At 41.0% G+C, this 20,654-nt stretch overlaps 1 protein-coding gene across 1 annotated transcript in view; it reads right to left on the reverse strand.

Moving 5' to 3' along the window:
- Positions 1 to 16,759: 16,759 nt before the first annotated feature.
- Positions 16,760 to 20,654, reverse strand: part of trim71 (tripartite motif containing 71, E3 ubiquitin protein ligase) — a 36,924-nt gene continuing 33,029 nt past the window's right edge. The window contains exon 7 of the mRNA XM_086279480.1: positions 16,760 to 20,647. Coding sequence (XP_086135606.1) covers positions 20,075 to 20,647 — 573 coding nt within the window. The 3' untranslated portion in view covers positions 16,760 to 20,074. The remainder of the gene's footprint in view (positions 20,648 to 20,654) is intronic.

Consider the following 20,654-nt stretch of genomic DNA (forward strand, 5'->3'; position numbering starts at 1 on the left):
TTCTAGCTCAAGTCAAGTCATCATCATAATAATGATGAAGATGAAAAAATCCTTCACTGTCATTCCGTCTTAATTCATGAAAGCCTGCAGACCTTTGTGGTGACGTGCCATTATGAAGTCTCCCTGGTCTTCATTAGTTTTTATTCCAAACTTTTGTTACAGAGTAAGAACGAAAGAGAAAAGGGAATAAAGGAAGAGGAAATAGAGTTGGGAGCAAAGGAAGAGAGAGGTAGGGAGACGGCAGAGATATCAAAGAACATTTGCACTTTAAATGTATTTCTGCCATTCTCTTCAACTATCAGTTTAAGAGCAATGTATCCAGCTGGAATGCAGAAAAACTGGAGCCTTTGGGTAAATGCAGTGAAGCGTAATATCTAAATATGCATAAACCTGCAGTGTATAATTACAGATGCAGACTGAAGTGCTGATGACAGAGAAATGGTCTCAGGGTCACGGCTCCTCTAAAGATGTAAAGTGGAAGATGTTTGACATATTCTTCCAATAATAAAAAAGGTACTGCCATCTAAAAAAGAGAAAAAAAACAACCTTCTTTTCAATTTGTTCGACGTCAATAACACCGTGTGCTCCCAGAGAAATAAAACCGATCGAGTGAAATTGCACTGGAAACCGTATTGGCGATGATTCATGTTCGTGCGAGGGCTCGTTGTGTAAGCGCCCGCTTGTCTGGGTCCTTTAAAGGTGATCAGTGGGAAAAGGATCAGAGAAACAACTCACTATTGTTAACCTCGTGCATTTTTAATGCACATCCCTTCAATATTTGATGGGCCCAGAGACTTTGCAGATATTGTGGTGTCAACTGACACACGTCGGCTTTCGCAAATCTGGCTCCGAAGTTTAAATCTCAATTCTGTGAAAAAGAAAAGAGGCCACGCTTTCTGTGAGCTGTGCTTATTTTTTTCTTCTCCTGCATCAAGAAAGAAGGGAACATTAGCAGCATGTGTGAAATTAGGGCTCTGGTTTGGTTTTGTAAGCTGCTTTTCTTTTTTTTTATTGTGCTGACCTGATTTTCAAAGCCAACTGAGCATCAAGCTTGAACACTGACATGTTATTGTGACATATTATTATGACAGACCTGTTATTGTTACCTTTAAAAAAAGAAAAGTAAATCTATTAGAAAACAGTAGTTTCACTTATCCAGAACAAACAAATGCATGTGAGGATATACAGCACAACTAAAACCTGAATGACTACGACCCCAACCCTGCCCCTGGAAACCTAATCACTCAGTGGTTTGTTGTGCCAACAGCTCCGTGTTTGCCGTCCTCAGGTGATATTGACTGAATGATTACCTGCAATGAAACAAAGACTGTATTGCAGTCCCTTATCTCGCTATCAGATGACTTTTACATGTTGAGCACATATCATTTATGTCAAGGTGCGGTTTGTCTCCGTCATGAACGAAGGTTTACCCACGTGTCCCCTGTAGATCATTAACAACTTGGGTCCTTAAAATCAGTCATATCTAAATAAAATAAATGCTAAGAACAGTTACCACCTGAACCCTCAGACTCAACTTCTTTTTCTTATCCCCACCAAATTATATTTTTATATTTTGAAAACTGTGAACTACTGTGCAAACAGTAAGACAAGTGGAACTGATTGCATAATTATTACATAATAATAATTATTATTATTATTACATAATAATAATAATAATGTGTTTGTGTGTTTAACAGGTGTTTGTTTGAGTTTGGGAAATAAAACTAGTTGGGACCCGGAAACGGCTAATGATATCAGACTTAAGAGGCGGATCCTGGTAATCTATGGCAAATAATGACCCAGTCTCTTTATTTTATGAATCATCTGGGTAACTAGTGGATGTTTTGTTTTTTGTTTGGAGTTTTTTGTTTTTTTTAGCATAACACCAGACCAACAGTGCAGGTCTACATAAGTTGTAATTGCAACTTCAGCATCTAGCTAGCGCGACAAAGGATAAAGAGAGAACATAAAGAGAGTGACTTTTTAAGTGGCAGGTAATTTTAAATGCAGCGTTTCTATGAGCTCAACAAACATCAGCAAATACACAAACTGTGTGCAGTTTGTCTCACAGTGTGTTGCTAGCTAAAGGTCCAGCTAACTTCACTCAGAGATGGAAAAAGATAAGAAAGAGGGCAGGAGAGGAAGAAAAGAGGTTAGATGTAACGGTAATGACTGCTCAGTGGGATTTAAGAAATGGGAATGTAAAGCTTACATCTAAGTCTTTATGTTTTTAAAGCAGATATTGGGTCTGTACATTTAACATTATGGGTTTTTTTTATATTGTGAAACATGCTGTAGACTAACTGAGGTAGACAAACTGAGGTAGACTAACTGAGGTAGACTAACTGTGTTATTTAAAGACTGCATGAAAATCCTCTGCAGGATAAACAGTTCAGTTTGCTGTACTGTGATGGATTTAAAGTAAAGAACAGTGTGTGACTGGTGCACAGCAGCTGTGGTGCTCATGGTCAGAGTTAGGTTACATCAAGTGTCGCAGAGATTAATCTGAATTTAAGCTGATGCTGAGTTTATTCACTGACTTCCACCTTTATACCAGCTGTACAGTGTCTAATATAAAGACAGAATAAACTGTGTACTGTCAGTGTAGAGGATGGAAATCAGCCAGGACAACTCATTAAACATCTGCTGACATCTGGTTAAATTCAGGTGTGTAAATCCACAAAAAACAGTGAACCTCAGAGCAGCTAAACTATTTCCTCACTTGTGACTTCACCGTATCCTACACCTAATTTGCTTGAGATACACCCATGAGTTAGGGCAACATCCAAAATTGAAAGCTTAAAAGTTTAAGCTTCCCGTAGAGAGCAGTGCTGTTGATTTGCTTGAGGCGTGTGAGTGTTTCCTGCCTCAGCTGCTCGTGTGTGTCTGACTTTTTACCTTTTTTATGGGCGTTTCAAGGACAGCTGGTATCAGAACATAATTTTGCAGTACTTTTTGTCACTGAGCCGGATGTCTTTCGGTTTTTGCTGGGTTTTCCTCTCCATTCATGCCCATTTGATGTATCCCAGGAGTTTATGCATGAGATGTCTAATGTTTTCTTGTTGTCTTATAAAGTGGAAGGATGATAGATCCAGTGGAAGGATGGATCTATCAAAAATGCACGTGACTAAGGTCTGAGCTCTCATTACTTAGACTAATTTATAAAACAGGCCACAAGGCTTTAAAAATCCAGCAAATTCATCTACAGCGCATCAGAGGTTCAGAATAAAAGCCTCAGCATGAAACAAACTTTGATGCTCTTCACCAGTGGCTTTTCCACAGTCACCAGAGAGGAAGAAACAAATGGAAAACTCTATGAATGAGTGGGAGGTTAAGAGAAAGGACCCAGAAAAGAACACAATCGTGACACAGATGCAGGAAAATGGGTGATGATGATTGATCTGTGTTCATGTGATGACCTGCGTGCATGTATGCATGTGTGCTGACTTTTTCACACCGGCTACATGGAGTTTAGTTTTTAAGAGTAGTTCATTCAGTCTTCAGGCTGTTGACAGACTAGCAGGAAACAAGAACAAGAAAGATGAAGAGACATGCTGAATGAATAAATAAAAGTATTATATTGACAGCAGCACTTGTTTATGCATGGCTGACTTCTAGGGGGTTGATTTAACAAACAAGAGGAGTGGGGGGGAAATCACAAATTGGCTGGGTGAATTATTAAAAAACAGACAAATTGTTAAATTAAGCCAGTCTCTGGAGAGACTGAGCTTATCTGGAAGCAAGACATAGACCAAAAAACAAGTGAATAGATGAATATTTATACTGAAAATGTAAAGATGTTTTATGTTTTAGCAGGAAGCCTGTGTCTTTTCCTTTGCGTCCTGCTGTGAGTTCAAATGTGGAGACCTCAAAACTGCAGCTGCTTGGAAAAACTTTCTGTATTACTGTCCACAAGCCAGTGCATGAAATGCAATTGGGCAGTTTCACTCATTGTGGACAACTTGTACATGAAAGGAGTGGAAAAGAGGGCTCTGTTATCCTACCCTGGAACACCAAGTCATCAGTTCAGGTATGTGGATGACACCTGGGTGAAAATCAAATCTCAGGATGTACCACAGTTCACTGATCACAGTAACTCGGTGGACCAACACATTCACCACGGACGACATAAAAAAGGACAGGTTAGACTTCTTAGACTGTGAGATTTCTATCAGTAATGGGGGACATCTAAAAGCTAAACAATCGCCTCGGGAAACCAAACAACTGTTGGGGAGGCGGATGGCACAACACAAAAGAGCTAACTCGTCAGGCCAGGACTCCGCAGTCTTTTTACACCTACAGGCCAGTGGACACTCTTTGAGGCATGAGGATGTACTTATCCTGGACAGGGAGGAACGCTGGTTTGAGCGCGGAGTCAAGGAGGTCATTTACGTGAAAAGGGAAAGACAATCGAGGAGGGAGCTGGTGTTTACCTTCAGGGGACCGTCATATGAATTTTTCGGTCACTTGGATTCTGACACCACATGAACAAACTTTTAAACATTTCAGTTTTGAGATTCTCATATGACATCATGCACACATTAGAGTTGTCCGCCATATTGAATGTGATGCAACCACCAGTTGCTAGGGAAACATTTGCTTTTGGAGGCGGTTCCTGGAGGCTGGTGGTGGACCAAAAAACCTTGTGGTCATTGCTTTGGTCGCTAGCAGAACAGTCGCCTGTAATTTTTCCTTTCAGGGCAAGCAGGGCTTACCTAGTCATATCTAAAAACAGTCACCAATTATCAATTAAAAAGTGAAAGTGATATTCCCCATCCTCTTATCAAGCTTCTTGCCTATTTGCTTCCATTCTTTGCATCGCTGCCATCTTGTGACCGCAGTTCGCTTTTGTCTCTGAAAGCTGTTCTCGCCTTGGATCCTGCTGAAAACTGTAGCATGTCTCCATTTCACAGGTGCGGTAACAATGCCTGGTGCTCTCCGAGCTAACAGTTTAGCAGCTTTTCTGTTTGTTTGCACATGCACATTATGGATAAGCCTGTGGTGTTTGACACAAACTAATGGGAGGCGCGCAATGAAAGCTGCCTCTGGCTCTACTTTTACTGCTCTGAGATCAGTTACAAGTTGCACTTTGGAAACAGAAAGCATTTCCTGGTAAACAACCTTCTATGATTTGTCATCATGACATGGGTTTCTTCTCGCCAACCACCTTGGCAAACATCTTTGATGTAGAAAAGATGGAGTGTGAAAAGGTTATTAGTAACTACTTTAGCATTTTAGCAAGGAAACTTCGACGATCAAGAGGAGACATCAAATTTGAAAAAAACAAAAACAAAACAGGCGTGCTGAATAGGTCAAACCTCAGCTAGCACTTTCAGCATCTCTGCGTAATCACTCAAGTTAAAACAACTGTTTTGCCAACACAGAGATATAGATTTAGAGATATGTGGTCCTCACAGGAGAGTCACACAAACATTATTTTATAGAATATGATGTACTATAGTAGATTATACAGTTTAGTTTGTGTGTTTCAGTAGTAGTATTAATCCATATAACACTGATTTGGAACATATTCCTGCAGAATCATGTTTTTATTCTTACATTTATGTACAACACAGATCTGTGTGTGGTGAGGTTTAACAGGATTTAGATATATTTTCATTCCTATGCTTCCTCTGTGACTTTACTGCTCATAAACACAAATGAAAGAAGCCTAATCTCTGGAAAGGAGGGGGTTACATCTGTGAAGGAAAGTCAGTCATCCAAAGTCAGTCTCCTTGTGCTAAGAGGGTACGTGGGATGGATGGACAGGTAATTTGCACCGGAGAATAACTGTGCCCAGAACAGCAGGGGTCAGTGGGCTCCAACATGACTCTATGTTGCACCGGTCACTTCATGTGGTTGTCAGTGCACTGCTTTCTATGAAGGCTTGCTCAAATGTGTGTGTGTGTGTGTGTGTGTGTGTGTGTGTGTGTGTGTGTGTGTGTGTGTGTGTGTGTGTGTGTGTGTGTGTCTTATAAACAGCTGTGATGCACGATGACCACGTAGAGAAGTGGTCAGCCTAGGCAAACTTTGAGGTTACAAGGCTGCTGTGAGTCTGTATTGATTTATGTCCCGCCTCACATTACTCACATTGTGTCTGACAATGGTGCAATTGTGGAGTTGCCATGACTCCCTGACAGGATGGGAGAAAGATGAAGATGTCATGATGAAATCAACATGGGAAGAAATAAAGTTCATTGTATACGTCTATAACTTACCCTATGGCTCCAGCTGCTACAGCAGCACAGTGTCTTCCACACGGCTCTATCCCATCTTCTGAAAAGAGGGGTTACCAAAAAAAACCCAAACTACCAGGAAGGAAAATGAGCGAAAGCATGACTCAACATGTCACTTCAATCTTCCTCACTAGAAAAGGGGGCATGAACTTCTTAGGTTAGCATTCATTGAGTATTGTTGTCATCTGTGTAGAAGAGTTGGGTGAGTAAGTGTGCTCAGGATGTATGAGAGTGGGTTTGTGTGTGAGAGTGAAACTCATGGACTGTCCTGAAAATGGGTCTTTGCTTCCGTTAAGAAGGTTAGCTTGTATACATGAAATATTTCAGAGGTGGTCCAGTGCCAGTGAGTACTGACACTGTATTTAAAAGATATGAAGTCTCAAGTTTGGCATTATGGCCATCTTTGTTTTTTGGAGGGGGGAGTGAGTACATTTGGAAGAAAAGATGTCAGTTATGAACTAAGACTAGCAAGCTCGATTGGGAGTCTGTAGCAAAACTTTCTTGAATGCCTTGTGGCAATATTAACCACACAGCGAGCCCTGTTTTCACATATTTGAATTAAAAACACAAATAGTCTTGAGAGATCTTAAGAGTCTTAAGTGTGGGTGACAGCAGACTGTAAGCACTTTCCTCGTAATCCAGGCAGCTAGCAGCCTCTAACAATGCAATAATGCTAAGCCACAATACTAATAAGAGCTAGCTCAAGCAGGCTTGGAGACCAGTTGCAGACCTGCTGGCAATCTGATTGCAAAGGAAAAATGTATGTTCCCCAACTGTTTGGCAAGTAGTTACTGGGGGTCGTTGGGTGAAATTAGTTAGAATAAGGGCCAAAAACCTCCTTGGGATTGCTATGGTTGCTAGCTAATTGCCAGTGTCACCTTTACTTTGTATGGAAATTGCAGATTTGTTCGCAAACAATCATAAACTAACCACTGAATTGTAAATGGACTGGTTCTTATGTAGTGCTTTTCTACTCTACCCGAGCACTCAAAGCACTTCATACAGCATGCCTCATTTACCAATTCATACAAGCTATTTTATCTGTGCTTGCTTTCTAACATTCACACAGATGGACAAGGATATTTAGCATGCAGACTGGAGCAGGTAGGGATCAAACCGTCAATTTTCTGTAGTAGATGATCTGCTCTACCTCCTGACTTGCAGGCACCCCACTGGGATTGAAACTCTGTTTCCAAAACTGGAAAAGGTGAACATTCAGCATTGTGTAACTGAGGACTGGCAATCAACTTTAATGTCAGCAACCAATCACAAAGGGCTTAAAACTTTTTGGGTATTTCAAAAATTGAGTCTTTGGGGGACTTACTCACTTTTGGAGCCAGACTCAAGTGGTTACTCAGTGAATGACAGTTTTTGATGTTTTAGCTTCCTTTTTTAAACTGCTTGTTCCTTATAGATGAGGTGGATGAGGTAAAGTCTTGGCCTGACACAAACGGTCCCAGAAGCAACCACAGAGAACTAACAGTTGCTGCATCTGGACATAAGGATGACTTTAACACCTTATTTTTAGCTCCCTGCTGAGCAAAATCTGTCTGTGCATTTCTGTCCACAGCTCTGTTCAGCAGGCATGAAAAGAGCCAACAGAGAAAAATCCAACTGCACACATTACATGACACCGCGCACAGTAAAAGATGGAGCAGACATTAGCAACTTAAGACAACGCATGAGAGCTAAATGAAAAATAAAATGGGGGGAAATGCATAAAATGTTTTTATGTCAGTCCGGTCAGGAGAAGTTTTTTGATTTTTTTTGTTTTTCCCTGCCTTCACTGTGTGTGTCTTGTTATCTGTCTGAGTGGAAAGCCTCATTATCTCATGGGCAGGCTTGTTTTCTGGTTGTCTCTGTGATGAGGCGGAGCGTAAACATTTCTTGGCTGTGAGTTGGGGTCAATGTGCTTGAAAAGTCTTTGAAGACTGTGAAATACAAGACAAAATCGATGTGCATCTCTCTCTCTGTGGTTTCCTCTCCCTGCCACTCGTGCCACACATCTGCCCCCTCTTTACCGCCTTCCTGACACCACCTCAACTCAGAGGCTTCAATTGGATGTGAAGGCACATAAAGGGTGGGGGGGGAGGGTGGAAGGGATGGTCACATTCCTCTGGAGCCTCGAGGACGTCACGCCCGTCATCGCCTCAACGTCAAGACTGCGTCAGCTGCCAGCTCCGCTCCGTACGAATGGGGTCGGCCAAATCCGCCCACGCCTCGGAGTATCAGGTGAAAAATCAGGTCCCTCCAAGAAGAAAGAAAGAAACTTCTTAACTCATTCACAGCAAACGTAGCAGCGCATAGATGACTCAAAATGACTTTTTACCCAGTAAAGTGTATTGGAGTTATGATGCACTTTCTTCCCTTCTCCTTCCCTTTTGCCCCCACTTGAGATCATCATGACTGAGATTTGATCTGATTTGACACCGCAATATACATGCAATGTGTCTCTGAGGGTAGCCCTATGAAGCTATATAAACTTGCAGTATTGCACAGCACTACTGTGTAGTGCTGTAATGCTCACCCTCGCCCAGCCATGTGACAGAAACTGCTCATTTCAGAAAACAGAAACCAGGGTTTCCTAAAGTAGGTGTCAGAGGGGGAAAGGGTTAAAAAGAATCATTTTTAATGGGACCGTAATGGGAATGTGCTGTTGAACCTCACGTTAAACCTCCATTTTTAACTTGTTAGTGGTTTTAATGGAGCTAGCTAGCTATCTGAAAGGTCCTCATGCATTTTAATCATTACTTCAATTTCTTCATGATTTCTTGATTCGGTTATTTTTCATTTTTTCCCTCTTATTAACTACTAAAAACTGTGAAACTATCTTTCAGCTCTTTGGTGGCTAAAGGTGACTGAAGCTTTCGGCGGATTCTGGCAGAACAGTCGAGTTTGAGCCGCCACCAAGGCGAAGCAGTCTGGATCTCGGTGCTCTGCGGGGCCTTCTCAGTCTGCTGCAGCTAATTGGCTCCTCTGAGAGCCGTGTACAGTCACTCATAAACACAGTGGATGCAGAAATCCACACGAAAAACACTGACACACCAACTCAGGACCTCCCAGCCATCTGCTGGGGGCTCGCACATACAGGTGCTCCTGTTTTCCCAACTCTGAGCTCAGGAGACGCTCGGGGTCCCAGCAGCCTGCTGTTGTGTTTGATCAGTGACGCCGCGCCGCTCCTTGTCATTGTGATTCTGCAAACCTGCGGTTCACAACTCATGTCTGTCCAAACAGCTGTTTCTTTTGTAAGAATCCCCCTCTCTCTGCTCGAGGACCAGAAGAGGACTTTACACAACAAGAGAGCTCATCATCATCATCATCACTTTTATGGCCCACAGAAGACCTGCATTTCACACAGCTTGCAAACCTCATCTTGATCAGAGCGCAGTCACTGCATCAACACGGTATCATACCACAAATCCACTGTGTCATAATTAACCCACAGTGGAGCACTTAGGAAGTGAGGTGTAGCACTGCTGACATCAAGTTGTAGAGAAAGGGAACTGCATTCGACTGCATTGGATGCACTTTTTTCCATCCTCGAGGGCGAGAGAGTGGCAGTCAGAAAAACACTCCAGCTCACGGGAACTGTAGAAGAAAAGAGCCGCTCAATACAGACGTCAAAACACAATCAGATTTAGAAATGGAAAAACTTGAGAGGATTAAAATACCCTCCATTATACAGCTCACATTTAAAACAGCTGCCTTCAGGTTCAGTGGTTCCACCCTCCCAGTGCTGCACAGTGGACCTCCATGTCTATTTTTGATTGATCTGCACCATCGTTGATCAATTTTGCTTTCAGAGAAACGGCCAAAAAAGTTTAATGCTATTGTCAGACGAAGATTTTAGGCAGTTTTGTACTTAATTATACTAATAGGTTTGCTTTCCTTGCTTTTATCAGTAGTCGGGAAATTTTATCAGGTATAGTAATGTTAGGGTTTTGTTTTTGAAGGCCACAGAATAGGATCCCAGATCCAAGAAATGAAAACGAGCCTTGTCCAAAGGATGGCTGGGCTACTCTTAGTGATAAGAGGCAGGGGTGCCACCAGGAATCAGAAATATAACACTGTGCAGACATGGATCAATATTCTGCTTAGATAAATAATTTTTTTGATTAGATTGATGAGCGATGTGAAGCCATTTTTCTTCATTTTAATGTTGTTAATGAAATTATCAACATTATCAGGGTTTGTTTGTTTTGTTTTTAACATTGATTGGTTCCTTACACCAAAATAAACATTAACTTTTTGGAATGAAGTAAATAAAATAATAATTATAATAATAATTCAATAAAATTGTGTAAAATTGTTTAAAGATTTTAATTTATAATATTTAGTATTGGTAAATATAACCTAAATAATCTTGGAGAGAAAGGTGTCTGGACCCTTTTAGGTTTCTTGAAGACGTTTCACCTTTCATCCGAGAAGCTTTTTCAGTTTTAAGAGCAACTGGTGGAGAGTCCCAGATTTTGACTTTGGTGACCCACACCCGTTTTTACACCTTGGCTCATGTCGTGTGATTAGGTAGACTCACTAGAGGATCAATAGGGATTCGAAGGCCCTTCAGATATCAGTGGGCCTGGTTAAGGGTCAGGAGTGTGGGGAGATGGGAGTGGGACTGAGCCTGAGCCAGAGGGTTGATCGGTTTAGCCGGGCAGCAGGTCGGCAGATTAGTTATTTAACACTCAAATGTCCAAAGTGTCTGCGTGCTGGCTAAAATAACACAAACGTTATCTTCTGTTAGGAATGAAGCTAACTAATAAGCAGTTTCTTTCATGTGGACTTCTCTAGGAGTTTATTTTCCACCTGTCTCTCTTTTCTTTTTTGAAACCCAACGAGCCGAGTGCGTGCACCTGGACCAAACCAAATCATGAAATAAGGAGGGGGTGTTAGCAGCTAACTGAATTTTATTATTTGTTGCCAAAAAAGAAAATAAAGCTAATGATAGCAAAAAACAACAACAACACCTTTATAAGTTGAGACAGTTTTTAACGCCGTCAATTTAATGGTTCTCAAATGTAACTTGATATCTGAGTCTTCCTTGTCTAATGTCCGCCCTCCCCCTGTTTACTCAACTAAGAAATGAGTCACCAGCAACATACCTAGATAAACAAGCTTGCTAGCCGTTTGCTGTCAGCGCTCCACTGTCACCCAAATATGCTTTCCATTTCTTTCTAATGAAACAACAAACAACAACAAACAAAAATAGCGGCTGCCAAATTGGGCTATGTATGGGCAGTCTATGCATGCATCACCCAACCCTGGATTACCTTAGTACCTAAAGGTTTTCTTAATGACTCCTTTTCTCTAAAACAGTGATTGTTTTTTGTGTACAGTCCTTTCAAAGCCTTTTCATATATTTTACTTAAATTCACGAAACCCCATCTGCTGTTTTTGGAGATAGGAGTCCAGCAGAGAGGATGTGAAGGTGTGGACTATTACATTAAAGACTAATCTAAATCTGCTTTAAGGTCTTTAATTCAAATAGACTCTAAAATGTAGTCATCTTTAGGTTTCCCCTGAGAGCCCTTAAACACAAATATAGACCATCAGCACCCTGGAGAATATGCTTAACCAGCTTATACCAGCTTTCTAAATTATTAATTTCATTTTTCTTGCTATGTGATAAAGAAAACTAAATGAGACACCCACTTGATGCACATAGGAGCTCTGTAAGAAGTAATGATGTAGCGAGACGTTTCACTGAAAAGCAACATTAGAGAGAAGCTTTTTGCATTACTGATGTTTAATGTAAACTTCCAGTGGGGTGAATGAGGTTTTCGCTCTACATTATGCAATTTTGCATTAGTTTAAATGATGTATCTCAAGGAGATGGTGATTTTAGTACCATATCTTGTTGCTATTCTGACACTTCAGCTGTGAGGTCTTTTACAAAATAAAAATAATCATTGTGTGTAGATGGGGCTGCGGTCTCACTAGATGCAGTTTTCAAAATTCCACACAACACCTTAAAAAGTTCATTATGAGTTTTCCCTAGACTCTTCTTCTTTTAGCCTATTGCACATGTTTTGTAGCTATAGCTGACTGATTTAAAAGTCAGAGGCGAGTGCTTTTTGCTGTATAAAATCCAGAAACATGTTGGGAGTGTTGGTCTGTGCACGACAAAATTACTAAGATGTGGTTACTAAGAAGGTTTAAATGTTTACAACCTACCCCAGCAGTAGGCCAGGTTGTAACAAAGGATATAGTCGAACAGGTTAAAAACTTTGCAGTGCACAAATAGTCTGTGAAGTGCTGACACGATCATCGCCGGTCTGGAGTTCAGTCCTGCATGTGAGCTTGTCTCGTGATCTTGTAACTTTGAACAAAGATTTTTACCCATCGTGTCCACTAGATGGCGATGACAGCCCAGAATGCGCTAATCAAGGACCATCAACATGAGTTCCATGAGACTTTTATAACTTAATGCACAATTTTAATCAAACAATACTGCTCCATTTCTTCACATATTTTTAAACTTCTCATTGTTTCCTTACAGTGGGGACTGTAAAGCTGTTAGCAAAGAAAGGATGATTGCCTAATAGGATGAAGTGCTTGCTTCCCTCCCCCAGTGAAACCAGTGTCTGTCCAATCCAGTTAAATAGTAAGCTTGGGTGGGGCGGGGGGGGGGAGGGGGGGGGGGGAATCCAGCCTAGGGCAGGTTTACCCGTTTACTCAGTTATTCCTGGAATCTTTAACTGAAACTTAAGAAACTTAACACAGACCCTTACATTCAGTTATTTAGGCTCTAAATGTCTGCTTTAATACACACTATTATGTTGTTTACCAGCTAAAGATTTTCCAGTTTCATGACCCAGCTCGGGACAGCGACCCCAAACAAATCAAGGTGCAACAGTGGTTCAAAGTCCAGACCTCAGTCTGACTGATAAACCACAAATATCAACACTGTAAAGAAGAGAGGGCCAAAACTCATCCACAACAATGTGATGGACAGATAAAGTCATGCAGAAGATTAGTTGATGTTATTGCTGATAAAGTGGTGCTACAAGCTACTGAATTGTTGGGTGTGCTTAGTTTTTCCACTGGACTGCATACACTGTAAATACCAATATACTGTCTGGGGAAGTAAGCCAGGATTGGTCGACAAAAGGCTCAGTGGACGTCTGAGCCACACCGTTTGAGAACTGCACAGAACTGGGCATGAATATTGTGTTTTTTCATTAGGAAGCAGTTGTTAGCTGTAGTGTTATCAGAGTGAGGTCTCGGTTGCAGTACTAACAGTGGTTGTGTCAAGGTTTCACTGATTATTGAATGTGTAGTGTCAAGCTTTGAAAATGGGTGGCTCACTAAACAAAAACCAAAAATCTCAAAAGGAAAAAAAATTATTTTAAAAGAATTTCACTGGGCTGGCCCACATGTGATGAAACAGGGCTGTGTGAAGCAATCCTCAAGTGTTTTAGCGTGGCCTAAGAGCAAAAAAACAAAACAAAAAACCACTCACAGGAGATTTAAGTCAAAGAAACACAACTTTATTTAAGTGTAAACAAAGAAAACCCCCAAAAAAAACTGCATAGGAAATGTTTAAAGTCCACAGAGTGCAGAGAGAGCAGCACGTGGCCGTTATCTTATAGTCTCCGATGCCTTATTTAGACTGAAGACCTGACATTTGCACTTCCATCCATTACAACGTGCATGTGTGTGCACACATGTGTAAAAACACACACACTGAGATTGAACTGATAACAACACACACTGCAGCGTGGATGAGAAAGCACCAGCAGCACCCATCTAAACTCAGCTGGCCACGCTGGCTCACCCCAGCTCTTGGACTGCGAGGAGGATACATTCAGTGGATTTCTGCACAGACGACACAGATGCAGCGCAAACACGCAGACACACGCACATGGCGCCCACTTGACACGCAACAACCAGCTGCTGGAAGAACAGGATACAGCTGACAGGACGAGACGGCTCCCACCTCGGCCGGTGGTAACACAGATTTTCTGTGGTCTCTGCCGTGTCGTGTATCTGCCACCAGCAGATGGCGCCGGCGAGTGAGCAGCAAGATGCCATTTAAGCCTTTTCTTCACAAAATACATTCTAAAAGGGCCAATGAGCATCAAGTGGTGTGAATAGTTGTACTTTTTGTTAAAGATAAAAATAAACAAACCAAAACTTGAACCAGAGGGGAAAGAAAAATAAAATCAGGGTACAAATTGAAAGCATTTTCAAATTGAGAAATTATTTGTTTTATATATGCAAGTGGACACACAAAAAGAATCAGACTAGTACAGAGATCATAACAGTGGGGGGTGGGGAGAAAAAAAGTCACTACATTATCACTACACGATTCAATGAGACACCTGCAGCACAGCGCTGCTGAGAACTACCTGAGTTTTGTCTTTTTCCTTTCTAAACACATCCCAACCCCTTTTTTTCCCCCTCGTTCTTTTCTTAAGCGTATACAATCATTTAAAAGCAGGTCTATGACCTCGCACACCTGGCTTTGCTTTGTTCTCTCCTGTTAAATTGTGGGAGGCCAGAAATAAAATGGTAGCACAAAGAAACAAAAAAACAAAACAAAAAGCAACGCAGAGCAGGGCCACAGTCGACTGATCATGTGCTCAGCGGCCATCCCTGCACGCTGTCGGGTTCGAATTCAAGAAGGGGAGGCGATTTTTTTAGTTTGTGCTGTTCCTCACACCTACTAAAAGGATTTCTCATCTTAAATTTGAGCAGGGAAGGTTTTTACATCACTTCAGCATGAAAGGACAGCATTCCTATATGCCCGCTCATATAAAGCATTTTAGAGGGAGTTGAGGAAAATTCATTACTAACGGTCGAGGGTCACGCTAGTCAAAACTCTGCCGGTTGTTTCTGTGGATTCAAAGTATGGCTACCCAAACAGTGGGTGCTTTGCAGAGCCTCTAGAGAACAGGAAATACAATCACAAAAGTCAACGGTTAATTCCATCCAACGCAATCCTAACACACACTCGCGCGCTCAAACACACACGCATTTTTGGGTATCCATTTTGGAAACACCACCCCAATAATCAGCTACCCACTCCATCTCAGTTTATCATCTATCTAAAGAGACATCAGTATAATACATAGACTTTTTAAAGCATGCAACAAAATTAAAAAAAAAAAAAAGGTTTAAAATACATTTTTTTCCTCTTTAAGAGTGAAGACCTAAGGATCTTAAAGATAGAATTCTGTAATCTTAATTAAAAAATAAAACCCGATGCAACATGAACAAACATGTCAAAGAGTAATACTGAGAAGAAGAGGAAAAAAAATGTTCTACTTTACTGGTTGAAACTGGGTGTTGTAGTCAAAGCAGCAGTGGTTAAATGTGCTAATAGCTACATCCACAATCCTGTCATGCATTTGTTTAAACCAGTGATTCCAACCTATTTCACGATGTTCCCGCCATTCATTCGCTACCTGTAGCTATTACTACTACTATTACTACTACTACATTTTAATTTTTTTGACATTCCATCTGGCTATTTTAACTATTCAATCCAAGCTATTAGCTAACAATTTATCTGCTACCTGTACTTTTAGTCAAATAACAGATGTTTTATAAAAATTGGAAAAATAATTTTAGCTAGCAGTTTAAGGTGTCCTTTACATCCTTTGTTTACCCATTCAGTTTTATTTGTTTATCCATACTGCCATTCAACTGTTTGGCTATGGTTTTGGCAAACAATTTAACAGTTCATCCATCATGTACTACAGCCTGGTCTCGCACCAAACCAGAAACTGTCAAAGAAAAATCCCAAAAAACATAGCGGCTAATTTTTGTCTTCTTGATCGATTGTGTTTTTTACATTTTTATTCATAGACATGAATTGTGACCGAGCGCAAATTTGTGAGTCATTTGTCAGAAGCAGAATTTTCACCACAGAGTATAATGAAACATGGACGTAGCTTTTGAATGGAAAAACGAAGCAGATACGTCAGTGCCTTAAACCTGCATTCTATCCAAAGGCCACTAGATGGCGATAGCTATAGTTCTAAAAAAGGCTTCTGGTCCTTCAGAAATATGTGAGGAAATGGCTGTCTTGTCTTTCCTCCTAAGTTTGTGCTCAGCCACCTGTCTCAAGTCATACTAAAGTCCATTTTATAAATCTTGTACATACCATGTTTTTAAATGGAGGCCTATCCGTGGTACGCTCATTGGCTAATGATTTATGATTAACTACTCGTTAGCCAAATAGTAAGATTCACAATCTGACCTGCCCCTCATCAAAAATGTGGTTTTTGCGAGATTCACATAACAGTGGATGCCATCATGTTAGCCAAGTCTCTTTTGTATACAGTCTACGATTTTATCCAGAGAAAGTGGGTACGTGTCACCATGGAAACCAAGAAAACAAAGATTTAAAAAGGAGGTGACAACTGTGATATTCTAACCCAAATTAAATGAAATCCCATCTTGAAATGATACAAATGATGTTGAAAATCTGAAATGCAAGACTGTCTCTGGTGACTCCATTGATTCCTCAGAATATCCTCAGATATTTTACCCCCCCCCCCCCCCATCACCACCACCACCACCACCACCTTTTAAAAAGTGGGGGGAAAAAAAAAAAATCTATTTCATACAAAAATTAGTACAAGGGTAGTGAACAGTTTAAATGTGATTTTCAGGGACATCATATAACATTTAAATTATAAGTATTCATTTAAATTTGTGTAGAAACAACAGATTAAAGTTGTAACTACATTGCATGCCATTGGCCTACCATCAAGCTTTCCAACCATTTTCTCACTTTGATACTAGTTAATCATTTTGCAGCTTTTTCCGGATTTATTTTTTGTTAACTTTACACCTCACATTTCTTCATCTTCACTCGATCTTTATTGGGGAACAGGTTTTGCTCAGTTGGGAATCACTGCTTTAAACCACCAGTCTGAAAGGATACTCCCAGAGGCTACTCCTCTGGAAGAGCCAACACAAAGCATCCTGAAAATCCACGCGGCAATATTGTGCTGAAATAAGAGGTAATTCATGTGCAGTCAAAAAAGGCGGACATGTGATGGTAACGCTTTAAAAGAGGACATTTCCTCTTGCCCTCACCCCCGGCTCACTAGAACAACTTACAAGTGGAATGGACATGTCCATTATCATCATGAGGTAAAGGTAAACGGGGCCCAGCCCTCTTAAGTGCATCCAGTCAGAGGAAGAGGATTTATCCTCAGGTGCTCTGATTTAACATTTGTATCTTTGATAATAGTCCAGTGACATTAGTCGCCTACAAAGGCATGGTCCAAAAAATTTTAACTCTGCTTGGCACAGAACTATCACAAATCATTTTGGCACAATGCTTTCGTCTGAATCATTTGGTTTCTTGGTGAGAAAAAGCATAAACATACCCCGACATTTACAGTAGATGCAACAAACCAAGGGCTGTTCAGGTTTACGAGCATGGAGCGATGACCATAAAGCGCATTTCATTCAAACTTTGAACAGTACCGTGGATCTTTGGTCCTAGAACTATGGGGCATGTACTGTATTGTGCGGTATGTGAATGAGGTATAAATATCCTAGGAGGTATGCATAAATAAAAGAGTAAACATGATCTATTCAGAATGAATAACAAAAGTAGAGGTATTTGAAGGTTTACATGCACAGTAGCAACGAGTGACAAACTTGAGGTATTTTTTAAGAGTTGAGGTATATGAAACAGTTCTGAGGTAAAGGAAATGTGAGATGAGAGGATGGAAATCCTGATCACGTGCAGACAGACCTCACCTCAGAGGTGAGAGCCAGTCAGCCAATATTTAATAGTTCAAGAACTTTGCAAGGCTAAGGAAGTGGTTAACAAAACTGCAATAGTCTGGTGTTTGTGGTGAGAGGTAGATTGAAGGACAAGGGGATTCCCATAGTGCTTTCACCACAAATGAGTCTCCATCACTTTATGGGAATCTGGATATGTGCGAGGATGACCAAAGACGCTACTTTGAGCCTATGGTAAAACTGTGGCACTGCTCGATGAGCTGGGGGTGATAAATGTGAGGGGGGAGGGAGAATTTCTCTTTGGTGCAAGTATCTCCTGTACTCTATGACAAGGATCTAATTTAAAAATGCACTCACACAGGCAGTGCCTGTGTCTTAGTGGGAAGTGGAAGTACTTGTGCACCCAAGCACGTGTTCTTCTTCAAAACCCACAACTCATTTCAATGAGTGTTATCAACTTTTAGACTTCTCATCAACAATGATTATTTGAGAAATGTTTTACAATTGAGATTCTGATTTGCTTTAAAATCGCCAAATCTTCCGTTGGCCATTGTGCAGGATTTCTAACTTTGGTTGACTCTAGTAGTTATTCTGTAGACCTCCATCTTTAGAGGAATTGATCTACTAGCGTTCAGTCTGGAGGCGTCTCAACTCCAAGCATCAATAAGTAGGGCCGGGCTTTGGAGGTCGTCCTCTCTCATTGGACAGGACTGAATACTTGGCCCCTGGAGCCAAAGAAAGTGGCTTTGAACCACAATGTGAATGCAGAGGATTGTAATGTTAGGCCTTTAATCTGATGTCATTAATGTCATCTGAATGGCCAAATGAGGTGTCCATTTCCGAGGCTTTCGTCACACAGCACGCCTCATCATAAGGGTGTCATTCGATTACTTAAATAACCATTTTAATTTATTTTCTTAATTAAACGTTCAGACAAATCTATTAGGTACAGATCTTGGAAGATTCAATTCTAAAATCCTTTATCTAGTCCTCCTATTGGGAGACCACACAAAGGATGCTGCTTTCCTTGCATATTACTCTCTCTTTAACTGACTGGGTAGTAATTACTAATCCAGTCAGTGGGTTAGAGGTGAGGCCGGGGTTTATGGGGTATTATTCAAAGAATTCATATCATTAGAGGGGCTATGTAAAATCTGACCTCCTGAACTTTATATTTCTACACATCAGTAAATTCATCATAAAAGCCTTAGCCAGTAAAGCTAGAGGGAGAGCCTGAGGTTACAGTTAATTAATGACCTGAGCTCATTTTAAGTCTATCAAGTTTGGCATTGCTTCACACAGACTTCTTAGGCTATCATGACACTAACACCACCACAGAGCCACACAAAGACAACGTTAAATGCGAGAGCAAAAAAAAAAAAAAAGAAACAAAAACAAAACAAAAAAAAAAGCAAAACTACAAACATCAAAAGACGCTATTCTACGAGTTTCCTCTCAGCCAAGCCTTCTAATTAGGGCGAATCATGCAACCTCTACAGCGGTCTGAGTATTGTCTCAGCAACAACATTCAGGAGGTTTACTCAAATTTCCAAATGCACAGAAAGAATTCTATTAATCCTGTGCAAATATTAAATGTAGAGTCTATTGTTTTTTTGTCTCTCTTAAATAACAAAGTATAGAGGTAGACTTTTCTTCTTTGTAAAACTTCACGGACAAAAACCTCTGCTTGGAGACTGTGTACATTCATAAGGTAAATGAGGTAGGTACGGAGCAGAGAGTACAAGATTTGAACAAGTGAGAAATTCCCTGAGATGTTTCCTTAAGGAGAGCCGACAGAGAATTCGGAACAGCTGAGGCAGAGGAAGGGAAATATGGCTCTTTTTCTATTGATTATCAATTTTTAGAGGTCCCCCTTTGATGTATATATCACAGGTATCAGATTTTTTTTAAAGAATAGAAATGAAAATGACAAAAATAATCTATAGTTTCAATTTCCCTTCTTTTCAGCATGCTCCCAATCATCTTTGAGCTCTCCTCCTTTCTGCCGATCCATTCTCTCTCCACCGTTTCCTTCATCGGAAAAACTGCAAAAAAAAAAAAAAAAAAAAAAAAAAAAAAAAGGCAAAGGTAGGGAGAGAATACAAAAAAAGGTCGTTTTTTTCCTTTTAGAACTTGAGGATGCGATTATTTCCAAAGTCAACGACCACAATGGCTCCATCGGGCGACACGGCCACACCGGAGGGGCGATCCATCTGTCCGAAGCTGCTCCCCTGCGATCCGAATTTGCATAAGAAGTTTCCGTTGGGCTCGAATATTTGGATTCGGTGGTTGCGGGAGTCGGCCACGATGATGCGGTTCTCTTGGTCCACGGCGACGCCCTGGGGACGCAGAAACTGTCCGTTCCCGGTGCCCTCGGAGCCCAGGAAGCGAGCAGACTGGCAATCTGGTCGAATAACCAAGAGGCGGTGGTTGTTGAAGTCGGTCACCACCAGGTGGTCTTCGTGGTTAAAGGCTACACCTCTGGGAGAGTCGAAGTGTTTCCACAGGGCCCCTTCAAACCCGTACTTGTTGAGGAAAGAACCGTCAGGGGCAAAGAGCTGCACACGATGGTTTCGGGTGTCTGAGACCAGGATCTTACCCTCAGAGTTGACAGCCACATCCCAGGGATAATTAAACTGCCCATTCTTGGTACCCTTTTCCCCAAACTTCAGCAGGAACTGGCCTTCGAAAGTAAACACCTGTCAG

The sequence above is a fragment of the Aulonocara sp. 'chitande type north' Nkhata Bay genome, linkage group LG22, assembly GCF_057382095.1.
Source record: "Aulonocara sp. 'chitande type north' Nkhata Bay isolate Kocher_YH1m ecotype deep benthic linkage group LG22, A_spYH_male_GT1.1, whole genome shotgun sequence".
In the NCBI taxonomy this organism is placed as follows: Eukaryota; Metazoa; Chordata; class Actinopteri; order Cichliformes; family Cichlidae; genus Aulonocara; species Aulonocara sp. 'chitande type north' Nkhata Bay.